At 34.9% G+C, this 16,790-nt stretch overlaps 1 protein-coding gene across 1 annotated transcript in view; it reads left to right on the forward strand.

The window, feature by feature from the left end:
* Positions 1 to 204: 204 nt before the first annotated feature.
* The window catches only part of LOC125070161 (ski oncogene), a 58,005-nt gene continuing 41,419 nt past the window's right edge, over positions 205 to 16,790 (forward strand). The window contains exon 1 of the mRNA XM_047679894.1: positions 205 to 1,125. Within this exon, the coding sequence (XP_047535850.1) occupies positions 310 to 1,125 (816 nt within the window). The 5' untranslated portion in view covers positions 205 to 309. The remainder of the gene's footprint in view (positions 1,126 to 16,790) is intronic.

Raw genomic sequence — 16,790 nt, forward strand, 5'->3', positions numbered from 1 at the left:
CGTTCGACGCGCGACCTTTTCATTTGGAATTCGCGGCCGAACGGCCGGATCGAGCATTTGCACAAATTCGAATACGGGTGGGCTTCATTTCGGCGAGATACTGGCCTCGGCCGCTTATTTTTGCACGGTTTCGCGAGCGGCGACGGGGCGGAGACGCCGGGTGGGCGCGCGGCGGCGCGGTGCGTGCGGCGGGCGACGGGCGGACGGCGGCAGACATGGTCGGGCCGCTCGCGGAGCGCGACGCGCGCGCGCCCGCCGTCGGGCGCTAGACGGGCGGAGGCCAAGAATCGCCGCTCAATCGCGGCGACCATGGACGTGGTGACGCCGCATATTACCTCCGTGCTGAGGACGTACCAGGCCAGCGCCCCGCGCAGCCTGCAAGGCCCGGGCGGGGGCGGTGGTCCCGCGGGGGCGCGCGCCACTGCCGCGCCGCCGCCACCGCCACCTCGCGCCGCGCCGCCCATCCTGCTCGCTGCTGACCCTGTGCTGGGCGAGCGCGGCGAGACCGCACTTGAGGGCGAACCTATCTCCTGCTTTAGCGTGGGAGGCGAGCGGCGCCTATGCTTGCCGCAGATCCTTACATCAGTGCTGACGGACTTCAGCCTGGAGCAGATCAACCGTGTTTGCGACGAGTTGCAGATCTACTGTTCACGTTGTACACCAGAGCAATTGCACGAGCTGAAATCAACGGGCGTGTTGCCGCGCTCGGCGCCCTCGTGCGGGCTGATCACCCAGACGGATGCAGAGCGCCTGTGCGCGGCGCTTCTGCACGCACCGGCGACGGCAGCTCGTAAGCTACCAGGGTTCCGCGTGTATCATGAGTGTTTCGGAGGCGCCCGAGGCGTGTGCGCTCCAGAGCTAGGGCTAGTGCAGTGCGTGGAGTGCCGCGGGGTGTACGGGCCGCGACGGTTCGTGTGCCACTCGCACGGCACGGAGCACCGCACGTGCCATTGGGGATTCGACTCGACACGATGGCGACGTTTCCTACTGGTGTCAGAAGAAGAGCGCGACCGCGAAAAGTGCGGTGCGTTGCTGGACGAGCTCGCTGCGAGAGATTCGCGCGAGACTCAACCACCACCGCCGCCTGCCCTCGTCAAACAACAAATACCACTCAAAAGAAAACAGGTACGTCTTCTTCCTTGCATTAATCTTTCAGAAATAGGAATATTTTGCCATTCGGAAGTTGCATTAATCATTTGTATTATGAAATAACCTTACCAGGTTTATTTTGTGATTTTATTTAGTTTAAAGTGTATGCCGCGATGGCACTTCACTCACTAATCCACAATTATATAAAGGAAATACAGTATTCTGAACATGAACTTCACTGTATTGTACACTATACTACACTTCACTATACTGTATTTGCTATTGTATTTAGAAGGAACTGATCCAATCTGATTTGACAGCAGTTGTTTTATAAAAATGACAGTAAAATTCTTCGTATACGGTAATGAATTGTATTATTTTAAATTTGTTGCTAGTGTTGTCTAAATAATCGCTTTACCATATTTTAATAGTTGCCACGTAAACTTGTCATACATCGTAGATCAACGATTCCAAAGGTCAGCATTGTAAGTTCTAATTCATATTCAGTTACTAGAACTCGTTGCCAAAAAAGTTCGTTTATATTTTTCTATTCAATAATTTTATATAAAAATTTAAAGTACATAATTTTAAATTTAAAGTATATTTATATTTATAGTCAATCGCATGTAATTCTTACTCAAGTAGAGATACATCTAAATACTATGTATAGAATGTTACTCTTTATGGACTTAACTTAACCACGATCATCACGATCTATATGTTTTGTAATTTTTGACGAAATAAATTCTATAAAAGAAAGCACGCGCTAAATGATCCGTGGCAATAACTTTTTCTTTTATTGAGATTTACTTAAGAATTCATACTTGTATTTTTACACTACGAATTTTCTTTATACTTTCAAATAAACTAATAATGATAAACTAATAATATTAATAAAAAAAAACCAAAATAATATTACTACAAATTACCAAGATTAAGTTACGAATTAATGACTAAAATAATTATTATATCATCGCAATCTTAGAACGATGATGTATCTGCGTGACTTTGCATACATTCATTAAATCGCGTTCAAGTTACAAGTTAACCAGTGGTTTAAACATGAAAAACTATTTAATACGTATCCTAAAAGTATAAAACAAACGCAGGAAGTACACTGGCGACTAGAAAATACATAAGAATATAATCTTAACTCAAATATCATTTTTAATGCAATGTTTGCAATGTACTTCTTACGTTACGTTTTGGTGTGAAAATGACGTAAATTAAAAACTAATAGCACACAAAAACACAAGAAATTAAACAATTTATGGTAGAAAAAAATACTACGCCCTATCCTTGAGTTTCACCATCTCTCATGAGACCACTCATCAGTATTCAATAAATCTTATTTTAAAACAAGTTAATTGTAACAAATATTATCTCTAAGTAATATTTTTTGTTAGAATTACTATCCATAAACTGAACATTGATTTAAATAATATCGTACAGTGTGAAGTGAAATAACAGGATTTGTGAACATAATCTTATTATATATTTGCCGACAAAAAGGTTTTTCGTTCACAGATTAACTAAATTAACTTAAATATTACATGTTAATATTTTTTGTTACACTTTTGCTGGTATCTTAATTATTCTATTAATCCGATTTAAAATATAAGCAAAAAAACTAAATAACTAAATACAATACTGACGACTACATTTGTTAGTTAAATAATCTCAATTATTTTTCTGTAACGACTGAATGAACTGAATTAAACATATTAAATTATGTTTTTAACTTGAATATACTCATTTGGTACTCGTATGTAATGGCTGTACATTGTTAGAGAAATTATTGTAATTTCAATGTACACACGGCCTTATTATCCGTAATGGCTTAATTCCAAATATGTTTTTTTTTTTAATTCGAATGTACACACAGGTTTATCATTCGAAATCTTAAAGTAAATGTAAATATGAACGCATATCGGCGCACGCAATAAATAGCTTCTCGCCACACGTGGGTGTTTATCGATCTGCGTAATTACACGTCTGAGTCTATGTCTACTTATTTACACTCTACACGCTTTTACTGCGTTTGCTGAACCATCAAAAGCGGATAGGTATTGAGGCCGCTTTCAGATTAATTACTAGACTGCATAAGTTTGGGTTCTGTGATTCAAATGGAAAAGTGCATCGTACTAACATTAAAGTTCACATTGACGCAAATATTTTGAATTCATTATACACTGATAATAAATTAAATAATGCTCTTACATGATCGTCTAAAATAACAATATTGGTAGGTAGGTAATATTTTTTTTTAAATATATCGTAGACATTGGCGCAAGAAATATTGAACATTTACACGGCCAATGCGCCGCCAATATTGGAAACTATGATGTCATGTCCCTTGTACCAATAATTGCACTGGTTAATACTAAATATTGCTGTTTAGAGGTAGGTTATGTGATGAGCGGGTGGTACCTGCCAGGCTTGCACAAACCCCTAAATCTAAACAAAGCTTTTCTATTATGGGAATTAGTCCAATCATAATATACAATGAGACTTGTGTTAAATTCTTCACCAAGCTGCTCCAATTGGCCCCAATCATCGATTAAGATTAACGTGCTCTCTGGACCATCACGCACACAACAGACTTGACAAATTGACAATGTGTATATCGTGTCGTGAAATAACTCTTTATCTTTGGATATGGTCGAAAAAAAATAAGTTTATCAACAGACAGATTATTATATTTATCTATGAATATGTTAATCTTTATCCGTGTCATTTATTCATGTCCTTGTGTGTGTGATGTACGTAGATAATAGAAATTATACCTTTTGTTATTTTAATTTACATCAATGCTGAAAGAATATTTGCACGCGGCTCTGTTCCGGCTATTCTGGAATTGTTATCATATCTGTATTTAAATTAACTAGCAGTATCTGTATGTTTGAATCTCATAAAGTATAATACGGTGAGTTTATATAGTCTTACAGCTTCAGGTCAAGGTATAAGATATCGCTATTCCAAATTTCATCGAAACATGTTCAGCATTTTTGCTTGATTGAACGCTCGGTGACTGTTTCAAATCAGACTAGGACATCCGAAGATGAACACGAAAGAACTAAAAACTCTACAAACTCTACTCTTTAAAGTACTTTTATAGGTTTAGATAAAACTCAGGCAATTCCAAGTGAAATGAATCTGAAGTAGTATATAGATTTGTTTGGCTGCCTCGTTGGTCGAGTGGCTAAATATAGAGACGCTTATTAAAGTATGTAATCGTATGACAACTTTAATATAATATTATCGCCTATGTTGAATTTCTTAATAAAGCACGTGGCTCAAGTCTCAGAGGCTAAATTATATTTGTAAGTTTAGCCTCTGAGACTTCGTGAGTTATTCTTTGTACTGCTCTTCGAAGGCTCCCATCCCAAAAATGACTAGATTTTTGTTAGTATGTTTGTCCTTCAATGTAAACGTTTTATGTGGATACCCTAATTCTACCCGTGCGAAGCCAGGACTGGTAGTTTTAGTATTAAATAAATGTATCAATTTTATTCCTATAAAAAGTTTATCCTTGGTAATAAGTTATAATAAGATTCCAATATAAATTATCTTACAATTGACGAATTCTTTTACTTATTTCATTCATTAAGGACCACAATAGATGGATAACCTGTCCAGTTTTAAAAAGATACCGGTTTCCTTATTATACCACAAAGCTTATCACTATTACGTCATTATGAAACCTGATGTTGCCAGTTATTTATTCCTTTAAAAATTATATTATTTACAATATAGTACACTATAAAGTTTTTATACTATTTTCATTGTTGACGATATACCTATTAATATATCTTATCATTTATAATTTTGGCTACCAGATAGTATTGATAAACAAGTGATATATTTGCCGCTAGCCACGTGTTTTATTAAGATGGCATTTTCCTTATAAAATCTCATAGTGCCAATATTGTGGCAAAGATGAGACCTGAGTCAACAGTGTTGGACATAATAAAACACTGTGTGTATATGCGTGCTTCGGTATAATACAATAGGCATATCTACATAAATGGACATAAAGTTGGATTTTATCTTTATAATTTACAGGCAAAGTGCACCGCCTATTAAAAGGTAAAATGTAAAAAAAGAACATTTCTTTAGGCGTCGGTGCGCGGCCAACCATGAGAATTTATAAGATAATATATCCCTTATATATAATTTGATTAGCTCACTGACCCTTCAAACCGGAACACCGTAACACGAGGTCTTATAGTCACCAACGCCCATGGAAACTGGTGCTTTAGGAAATATTAACCATTCCTTACATAACGCCTAAGCGCCACTAACTTTGGGAGTTAAGATGTTATTTATCTTATGCCTGCAGTTATACTGGCCCACACGAACTTCAAACCGGAACACAAAAATACTAAGTATAAATAACTGTTTGGTAGAGTGTCTGGTGAACCGTTGTAAGTTGAAATTTCTAATTGAACGAAATACGATAACAATATTCTAATACGAAACGCAAAAACCGTTGAAGATAAGAATTATGTTATATTTTATTATTAGAATTGTATTAAAATATTCCTTCCTTCGTATTTGGTAACACGATTCGTTTCGTTATTATCTCTTCACGAATAAAAATGTATGATATAGTCATTTTAATATAATTTACTATCATAATATATGTTATTTTATTTAATATGAAATAAAATGTTTAAGTATATATAACAAATTCCACGTTTATGTTACTACTATACAAACTGAGGTCAATGGAACAATTACAAAATTATAATTATGTTGAATTTTAGAATATGTATGTATTTTAACTATTTAGTATGCTGACAATATCACTTGTACAAGAGTGTATGCCAATTGTATGGAGTTTATACAGCACAATTTGAATTGCATCAGTCGACCATTTCAAATTTACATTTCGTGATTGGCAATTCTTCAGTTTAACGGTCTATTCAATTTTGCCGGTTAGCATTTGCACTTAGTTTCACATTATACTACCGGATTTACAAGCGGTCGTGATATCAAATAAACTGCAAGGTGTGATACCTTCCTCATTCAGTCGGCGTATCTTCATTCGCTTAGTAACAGCGATAGGTACGTTGGAATACTTGCGGAATTAAATTTTATAGCATTATAAACTTTATTTGCAAGTTCTAAATGTCAAATTAACTTGCATGTTAGTCTACTTGGTGCTCCGTATAGTTGTTTATAGACGCGCGGGCGACAAACTGCCCAGAGCGCTTTTAATTTTAGTGCTAAACATTTAGAGGTATATGCTTGTTAGTGAATTTGTATGGAGCGTTTAATGTACGTTCTATGAAATAATTAGGAGGTGTGGATATGTGAAAGTTTCGCAGAAATATCTAGAATAAAAACTGATCTAAATAACAAAGACTTAAATAGTCAAATAGCTTTAAAACCAGCCGGTTAATTAAGCATAAAATACTTTATTTTTTAACGATGTCTCGTAATTTGAATACTCACACTTACTTTTTAGGTTCTTTAGAGCTGAATCCATTGGGAAATTATTTCGTAAGAATTACCAACTACTATGTCGGGGCCGAGTATTTATAAAATACATACATTACATGGCTATCCCAGTTTTATACATGGTGTGAATTAAGTGTATGATAATTTTAATATTTCATCAAGTTTTGACGTATTAATGAAAAGATGCTTCGCTTCGTACTACCGGGAATTTGTATTAACTTTTTTTGACTGACTTTTCTTCTAAATTGTGGAGTTTTTTAGCTCTTTATTTTTTATGGTAATAAAGCCACATCTACACTTATGTTCATGGACAGATTGAGTAACTCTATTAAAACGCTCTTAAATCTTCTATCATGTCATAAAATAATCGATATTGAAAAAGGCCTGTATTTGTTTTAGGCAACAATTCTTCATCCTGGATATTTCAGAACAGTAAAGTTACCACAAAGCTACCGGAATTCCTAATCAATATTAATTATAGCTATTAATATTTTTAAATATCGCGATCAACCCATTAAGAAAGGCAATTCTAATATGTTTTTTGTCATAATCGATCATGTGTCTTGAAAAAGAAAAAAAATAACTTAAAATCTTGTATTGCACTTTTAACAGAAAAATACTGGCCACTAAAAGGATCTAGCAGTAAATGTCTCTATTCAATTTAAAAAAAAAAACCGTTTCGAATAAATTATATCAATTGATATTTTGCATTGAATATGCGTTTCTGAATCACAAGTAATACTTTTGTATGCAACTCAAGGCACTGATTGCTGTTTGTTTACCAATATTCTGAATGTATGGCTATCTGCATGTTCATCACACGCGATTTTAGCTCGCATCGTTTATGCAATAAGGTTTATATTAACATGGATTTACATCTGATTTAACCCAAAGATTTGCATTAGTACCGGTCGGACTAGTTACACGTGAGTATCAATAGGGAATTAGCAAGTGAATTGTGTTTTACATTTAATAAAGCGATTTCTTTTTAGTAGCGATTCGTTTAAACTCAACGACGACATTTTTAAATCTCTACTAATATTATAAATGCGTCAGTAACTCTGTATGTCTGTTACTCTTTTGCGGTCAATCCACTAAAACGTCTTCAATAAAGTAAGTTTGAACTTCAAGGAAGGACATAGGCTACTTTTCTTGCCTAATACCTGTCGACTAATCCCTAAAACGCTAGCGAAACCGCAGGCGACAACTAGTTTAGAATATATTACTTTTGGGTAACCTTAAATATCATTTACCAAAAGTATCATTTGGAACTTTAGCCTTTCCTCTTCACTGACGATATGAAATTGTATTTTATGATGTCCTCCTAATGAATCTCGCACAAAGTTTTCATTGTTATAAAAATCTAGGTAATTGTGCGAGAAATATTATAGCACATAAATGCACTCTCTGTTTCATTACTCTCTGAATACCTAATCCAATAGGAATCCAAATCTGACATTACTAGAAAGAGTTCAGGGCTTCAGGCGCGGATCCACAGTTTCACTTTTTTTTTGAGGCACGGGTGTGTAACTGCACATATTGAACAGAAATATGTGATGGACCAGGCCGTATATAGTATGCCGTCGATGGACAGTAGGAATAGTTAAATTTGTGTTCAAAAAATTTGATTTGCAATTTAATCGGAAACGGCCGTTTGGATACCCGTTCCACGCGTTCGTGATTTGTACTGTAATTATTTTAAATTTGGAACATTAAACATAAACATTACATTTACATTTAATGTAAATAACTTTAATGGAATATTTTATGTTTATTATGATTAATTTCTCGACATTCAATTGAATCTTTGAACAGTGAAACCAGCGGAGTTGATTATAGAATTCAATTAAATATAATTCAACTTGTTTTTCGTGGTTCTGTTTAGTATCATTTTTATTTGCATTATGTGAAGCCGAACTTAATCTACCAATATTCTAACTGGAATATAAAAAAAAAAAAATATATTTGTATTGAAAACTTAAGTTTTGCGCGGATGAATCCAGTTCAAAGTTAAAAATACAATATTGTATGTATAACTACATTATATTTTCAAGAGTAGTGTGTTACAAAATCACATAAAACAATAAAACTTTCTTGATACACGAAAGAATTACGATATGTCGTCAATTTTTCTTCTGGTAACACTGTTATGCTAAAGGTTATTGTCCCAATTTATCCCAGTAGATCTTATCTAATTATTTTATTTCCGTAACAGCACATATCTTTGGCAGATGTTATTCTGATTATCGACTTCATTCAAATATATAGAAACTCCAAGTAATACCAATAACATTAATGGTAATGACCGCACGCGTAACTTGTGAACATATGCAAGTACATTGCTCTAAAACCCATTAGCAACAAACGACCACATATATCTTCATTCTTTATTGGCTACCGACCACGTGCTTATTCTAACACACACATAGATATAGTCTACTTTAATTGAAACAAAATTAACCTACCAAATATAGTAGCCTACTAAAATTGCGAAAATATTATTTAATAATATTTAAGTCATTTAAAATATATCATATTTAAAAATATATTTCAAAAGTGAAATCGATTCCAATCGATTCGCGCCTATAAAAAAAATATTGGGTTTTTCTGGCAATGAATTCTTAGTAGCACCTCGTAGCGAGGAAAAAAATACTTAAAGCCGTTGGGTTGGTTCTGCGTCTGATCTCTCTGGTCGTGTCGGGTTGTCGACCCTATAAGACTATGGAGAATGAATAGGATATAGAGTGCAAAAGTGTTTGCGCACAAACTGCACTAAAATATATCCATCTTTGATGGTTTGAGAAGATCGTTGAGAAATATGGCTTATGACAACGGCAAACGAGATTTTCATATTTTAAAAAATTAATAATGTTTATAAAGATTCTACTGCTAGAAACTTCTGCAATGTTTCGTTTTTTCACGTTGGTCTCATTTGTTTAGAAAAAGTGTGTATGCGTGTATGAAAACGTTTTGTTGAAGATTTGTTTAACATTGTTAATCGATGTATAATCATGGATTCATTCGAATCATTCGCTTAATACATTTTAATCAATTCTGTGATTGTATCATTTATCATTATCAACCAAAACCTACTTTAATACCAAATTATATAATAACAAATTATAATCGAATAAGTTCAGCCATGTTTTATGTTAATGACGTCATAGCATACGAAACTCAGGACTCCTGTACGAGTTACCTTCGTTAAAATCCGTTGAACCGTTTAAAGTTAAGTCTCTAAATAGACACATATAAATGCAAATTAATTAAATTTATGTAGAGATAAATTAATAATTATTAATGTTGCACTTCGAATAATATAGTCATGCTATTCACGGTCAGTAGTTTTACAGCGAACATCAAATCTGATTTTATAAAATATAAAATAAATATATATAACAGAAATGTGGGATTTTCTTTAAAAAATAGCGTGTTTAAAACTGAACGCTACTTTAATATACCCGTATAATCATTTGTAGTTACGGAATTTTATTAATTATCTTAATGTTGCTGGTAATTATGACATTCGTTAGTTCATTATAGAATAAAAAAATGTGTTCCGTGCAATTGCTTCGGTCGTAAAGCGGAACTAAAGCTTGTAGGAAGATTTAAAAATCGTATGTAGAGCCAGAGGCTGTTGTAGATATTTTATGTACCCATGATATATTTATATATATATGATGCAAGTAATTATTAGCACAAAAAATTATATCTCACTAATCAATATATTATTTTGACAGTTTTTTTTTTATTAAATCTTTTCTCTTGGAAAAGCAACGGTATTAAGCCGTACGTACACACTGTATATCTACTTTATTCTTAATTGTTTAATTATATTTTGATATTTGATGTTTCTTCTTTAAATACAAAATCTACGAAATACATGACATAGTTCTTCGACATCATGAAAAATTATGCCACGATATGTGCTAAGCTTTATTATACTTGGCGGCATCCTTTGATAGATTTTTTAATTATGTTAGTAGTGTTAAATATTTTTTTGTAATTTTTTAATTCGTATCTACCCGGATACAAGTAATTTTTGCGATGCTTAAGTTATGATTTTGTTATGATTTTGATAATATTAGGTATTACATTTCTATAAGCATCAAGCTTATGTTACGCGTAGTTTCAGATTTAACATATTTTTTTTCTTGTACACGAATTATCACACCTCATATCGTTGAATATATTTAATGAATATATTTGAATAATTAATAAAACTGGTATTATATAATTACATACTATTTACCGTTTATCTTTTAAAATTACTTAAAATAACTCCGTTGACAAAATGGTAATAATATAATATTATAAATAGATTTCTATTAAGTTCCTCAAAAAATAACGATGTGGGGATATTTTCTGCTGTACAATATCACAGAATGATTATTAAATAAAAAAAAAACAGTTCTAATTTTAAAAAATAACTATCTATGTTACATAAAATATAAGGCTGTGACTCATGAGATAACTCGATCCGGATTTGTGGAGGTTAGGTTTGTATTGATGTTTGCAACAATGTGTATGAATGATGACGTGGGAAGCCATAGGCGACATACACACGTGCCGGTCATTACCAAGTTCGTTGATCTGAACTAAGCCTAATAATAGTAGATAATTAAACTTACGAATGACTTTACATACATATTACAAATACCGGATATATTTTATTGTTTTAAATAAACACGTTTTATAGTAGATTAAAAGTCTGCAATTTAAATAATATCTGGAACTACAAACATGTTTATTTTTAATTATATTATAATGTATTCCTTATTTTTAATCTTCGCAGTCTACCGAACGCGCTTTTGGTAATAAATAACTATGTTCTTTGATTGTCTTACGATAAAATATTATTAACCTTTTAACTCTACAAGAGTAAATTATATTCATAGATGAAACCTAATATATGTTGAAAAAGAGTAACTACTGAGTATCTTGCCGGTTCTTCTCGGTAGAATCTACATTCCGAACCGGTGGTAGCTTCAATTAATATGGTTTGTTAAATGAAGATTCAAAAGTGCTTGTAAAAGCCTACTCGAATAAAGTATATTTTGATGGTAAAGATGCCCCAGTAGTTATAAGGCGCGACGATTTAAACACGGGAAAGCACCAATGTTTTCATGTGTTTAATTTGTGTTTATAATTCATCTCGTGCTCCGTGAAGGAAAACATCGCGAGAAAACTTGGATGTGATAGATGAGCTGGCAGATCAATTGCGTTATACATCAAACATTGGAGCAGCGTGGTGGAGTAAACACCAAACATACTTCAAAAAGAGAGGAGGCCTTAGCTAAGTTGTGGGATAAATATAGGGTGTACTTCCACGTTATAATAAAATCTGACACGTCTTATAAAACAAAGCTTTAATTATGGGCTGACTAGCTGATAGCTAGTTTGATCATTACTCGTTCAGAAATAATACCGTTTCTTAACTTCCTCCACAAAAAACAAAACTAAAACAGACCAGTAGTGGTGTAACATACCCATACTTTACTATATGCTGAGATTCAATATAAAAAAGTATTATTTGTGTATAAAATACTAATTACTTTTTGTCTAAATTTGAATACGATTTCACATGCTGTTAAGATATCTACATATTTATAAACGAGGAGGCTTTTATAATGACTAACTAACAAAAACCACTAGATTAAGAAGAAGATGCAGCGTTTCAGAGGTTTTAGGACATAAGGAGCTGTGTTTCGCAGTTTTACCCGACTTAACTTTTAGACTTGACGTCACAAGCGTGAATTTCATGATTATACAAACGAAGTCGAAAAACGAAAATGTTCACGTGCAGATGTTATGGAGTGCACTGAGGCAGAGATATTATTCATTTCCAAGCCGTCGCGCTAATTCTTGTACCCAGACAACCCCACACCATACACTGAGTGGGGTAGCGGGGGTGGGCGTTGCGATATAAAAGAAGAGATCTAATCTAGATATAAATTATATCATATAATTAGAATCTCGTTTGAAATAGAACATCATTTTATACTAAATACATATTATATTGATTTTTAATATTCATTTTTTTTTGTTTAATAATGTAGCTATCATTATCATCATAAATCATCAGAATATATAATATATAATATTAAAACAGTTAACTTAATTTCGTCATCATCCAAATTATATAGGTGTAAAAAATATGGCATTGTCGCAGCGATGAATGGTTTATCTGGGTCAAACAGGCGCGGTATTTCTGCCATGTTTCCGCGCGCATTTGCCTCAGAGAGAAAAATAATTTATCAACGTAATATGGTACGTCGTTTCCAGCGTTTTATTATTGATATATAACGAAGGTACGGTACCTATATTGTAAGTGGTCAGCATCGTATAGCTATAATTCGTCTATTGTACGAAATACGTGGAATCTTAGAAGTTTGTTTGTTTTTTTGTTTGAAATGCAACCTTGGGATCCATGGTGTTAAGTCCCTCGTGTTTGTTGTGGCTCACTGATACTTCCAAATGGAACGCAAGGACACTGTGATGTGTCGGAACTTAGAGAAGCTTGCACCAAGTAAATAACCAATTATCAGCCTCTAAAAAATTATGAAGAATTCATTCATTATTTTTCGGCTATTTTAGGCAAATCATATTTAGGTACATATATATATATTTTTTTTTTTTATGTTTTTCTCCATTACCTGTTTTTCGCATGTGTTCGCTATTATTTCGATAATAATATAACGATAATTTTATAATTGTCATCATAATCTTAATATAGAACTTGACCTATATATAGGTCAAGTTAATATAAAGCGTGCCCGGCTCGCAGCAATGGGTTTTCTTCGTTAAATTTCCGCCTCACTGATCAATGGACAACCACGCGCGTCTCAGAAATGCAATAAGGTCATCTATAACAAGTTTTCTGAAAAATAAAGTCTTAACATAATCAGATAAGATATAGACTATAAAAAATATATATGAAAATAAATATAATGTCGTAACGCATTAAAGAAGTATATCTCGACGGAGAGAGGGAATTTTAATTCTAATTTTAAATGTTGGCGCGGAGACAACTGTCATCCCTGGGCAAACGCGAGTGTCGCGAGGGACTTTGTAATGAATATGGACAATATTAATTGTATGTGCTAAGCACGATCTACCTTTCTAATTGTCACGACGTGTGTTTGATAGTAATGGAAATTAAAATAGGATGTCTTCATTTAATATTTAAATAGTAAAAACTGTTAGTGGTCACCCAGGTATGATGTTACAATCGACCGTTGTAACTACACTAACTCACTCTTGACTATCGGACATAGGTTAGACAGTGACTCATTGATGTTTGGGGGTAGAGTTAATAACTCAACTTTTATATTTTTTAATTGTCAGTCTGCTCTTTGCTCTATCAGAAATGAAAGGTTTACTTCTGAAAAGTTTTACCGAATGCATAATCTATACCTATGAAAGTAGCTCGGTCGATAACGATACCAAGGAAGGAAGTACGAAACTTTTTTTGCTTAATACCTGACCAACCTCTAAAACGCGAGCAAAGCCGTATAAAAATAAATATCTATATGTGAAAAAGAATCATCAAAATAAACTTATCATTTTTATTTTAATGGATTGTCTCATACCTTCCTTTTTACAAACTATTAACGATATTGTTTAAATTTCCTTTTATAACAACAGAACTCAAATATAAAGAAATTTGAATATTAAAATAAAAAGTCTAAAGGATGAGGGCTCTGTGCAAGCCCGTCTGGGTACCACCCACTCATTAGATATTCTACCGCCAAGTAACAGTACTCTGTATTGTTGTGTTCCCGTTAGAAGGGTGAGTGAGCCAGTGTAGTCACAGGCACAAGGGACATAACATCTTAGTTCCCAAGGTTGGTGGCACATAGATGATGTAAGGAATTGTTAATATTTCTTACAGCGCCTTTGTCTATGGGCGGTGGTGACCACTTACCATCAGGTGGCCCATATGCTCGTCCACCAACAAATGCAATAAAAAAAGAGTTTTATTAAATAAAGTATCGCCTATAGACACTGTCGCCATACGATATGCCAACCGACCTTGTGAACTAAGATGTTATGTCCCTTGTACCTGTAGTTGCACTGGCTCACTGACCCTTTAAACCGAAACACAACCTTACTAAGTATTTCAGTTTGCTCGTAGGATACGTGATGAGTAACTACACAGCCAAAGAGCTAGCACAAAACACTACAAACGAGTAAATTATAAAGCAAAACATACGATATTTACAAGAAAAAAAAAGGTGAATCCCGCGATTTTGCTATCGTTATTAAGCAGATGAGAACTCAGAAACTGTCACTATGCTATGCTATGACTTTTTCAATTGTATCTATAAATATAAAATATATTTTAGTATGATATCCGTACTTAACTTTTTAAGATACGGATACTAGATACCTGTAGGTAGATTATTATAGTAGGTGTACACAATGACTTTGCGTAGGGTGTGCATTACAACTAAACATACATTATAACAATTTGTTTTACATTATACGATTGAATAGAGTAGATGATAAGACGTCCCAATTGAATTGGACATGTAAATCTTAAATCCCGTCAAACACGGCGAATATTTAATACTTATATATAATCGCGTTTTAATAAAATTGAGCTCAAACTTGGCTGTGAGGAAAACCAGCATATGATGGATACAAATCTATTATATGTATTCAACCTTCATTGTCCGTTGGTATTTCACGCACCCCCTGGCTTGGGGAATGGTGATGGCAGTTCTTAGGGCCATGCCCTATCTACTGCGGTGTCCTGTTCGCCGTCCGTTACTACGGACGGGTCGTTGGGGTCGGGTAATTCCACTGGAAGTACCCTCGTGGCGTGTGCAGCAGACATCTCTTCATTCTCAGCAGTCCTCTGTACATTCTCAGAGCGATCAAGCGTACCGGATGAGACCCATAAGGGGAGGTCCAGAGAACGACCTGCTCTGGGAATGTCTGCGCACGACAGATGTCGTGGTACAGAAGGAGGGTTCGGAGACATCTTGCTGCTGCCAACCTTCATTGGAGCAGTATGGACACTTAAAGCTGCAAAGGGCTTTTGCCTAAAAGCGTGACAGGGCTGGATTTAAGAAACGGCAGCTGCCCGGGGTCCTCAATTTTTTTTTTAGATTTTAAATTAGGAAAATACAAGTAAGTAGGAATGAAATTTTGACAACTATTATTTAATACCGAAGTTATATAATTTAATTAGAGGCCCCCAGGCCTCTATTGTTTCAGGGCCGACTCCGCAGCGTAACATTTACGGGCTCGTACAAATGTCATAAACGTATCCATCAGATGTATGCACAGGTTGTACCGTACATGTTTGTTACGCACATGCACAAACTTCAATGCATAATGTTACCTTGTACAGTGTGAATTTCCGCTAACTGACACCTACGCTCATAAACGATACATTACAATCAAAATGGATGTAGCATGTCGCTTACAAAAGATAATTTACATTTGAAATATGCCTCACTAATTTGAATCTTAATGAGTTAAAGACAGACTATTTGGCTTCAAAATGTTAATGTAGGCCATAATATACTGCTAGGCCATTACCTTATTTTATTTGACAAAACGTTCTATGCATTCGTTTAAAATTCCGGTTTAACAAATTATTTTATAAACGTTCCCCGTCAACGAGTGTCTATTAAAGTTCTTAATTTATTCACTCCTATAATGCATCGGATGCATCCAGTTTCCTTACGCATCAGAGGCTCATGCGTGACGTCACGTCTGCCATGCGCCAGCCGCCATGTCGTTGCGCTGTCTGCGCCCGCGCACGCCCTCCCCCTCCGTGCCCCTGCTGTCTGAGAGAACGGTTGACCAGTGACCTTGTCGCATCCTCTCACTCACGCGCGTAACAAATCACGCGAGCGAACGAGACAGATAAGGACCGGTGTAGAAATAAGTTGTTTATGCATGAAAGGTTCTCTTGTGTTATTTATTTAAATGTTTTTAAATTCGCAGCGTAATATGCGGTCTGGGCTTTTGTTGTGGTAGGGGGTAACGACCTTGAGCGGCAGCTCGCTTAGCAACGCGGTTCAATCAAGATAATTGTTACATCAAAACACCGACCGTAAAAAATATATTTCTTTTCTAATACCGGTATAAGAAATGTAGGCATGAACAGCGCAGAAACATGTTGCTATGTTATGTTTAAATTATGTTGGCAATTGTTACAAGTGGCGATAAAACAATTTTATGTGTAAAATGTTTGTTAAGATTCTTTTAACAAAATG

Source organism: Vanessa atalanta, chromosome 16 (assembly GCF_905147765.1).
Source record: "Vanessa atalanta chromosome 16, ilVanAtal1.2, whole genome shotgun sequence".
Lineage (NCBI taxonomy): Eukaryota > Metazoa > Arthropoda > Insecta > Lepidoptera > Nymphalidae > Vanessa > Vanessa atalanta.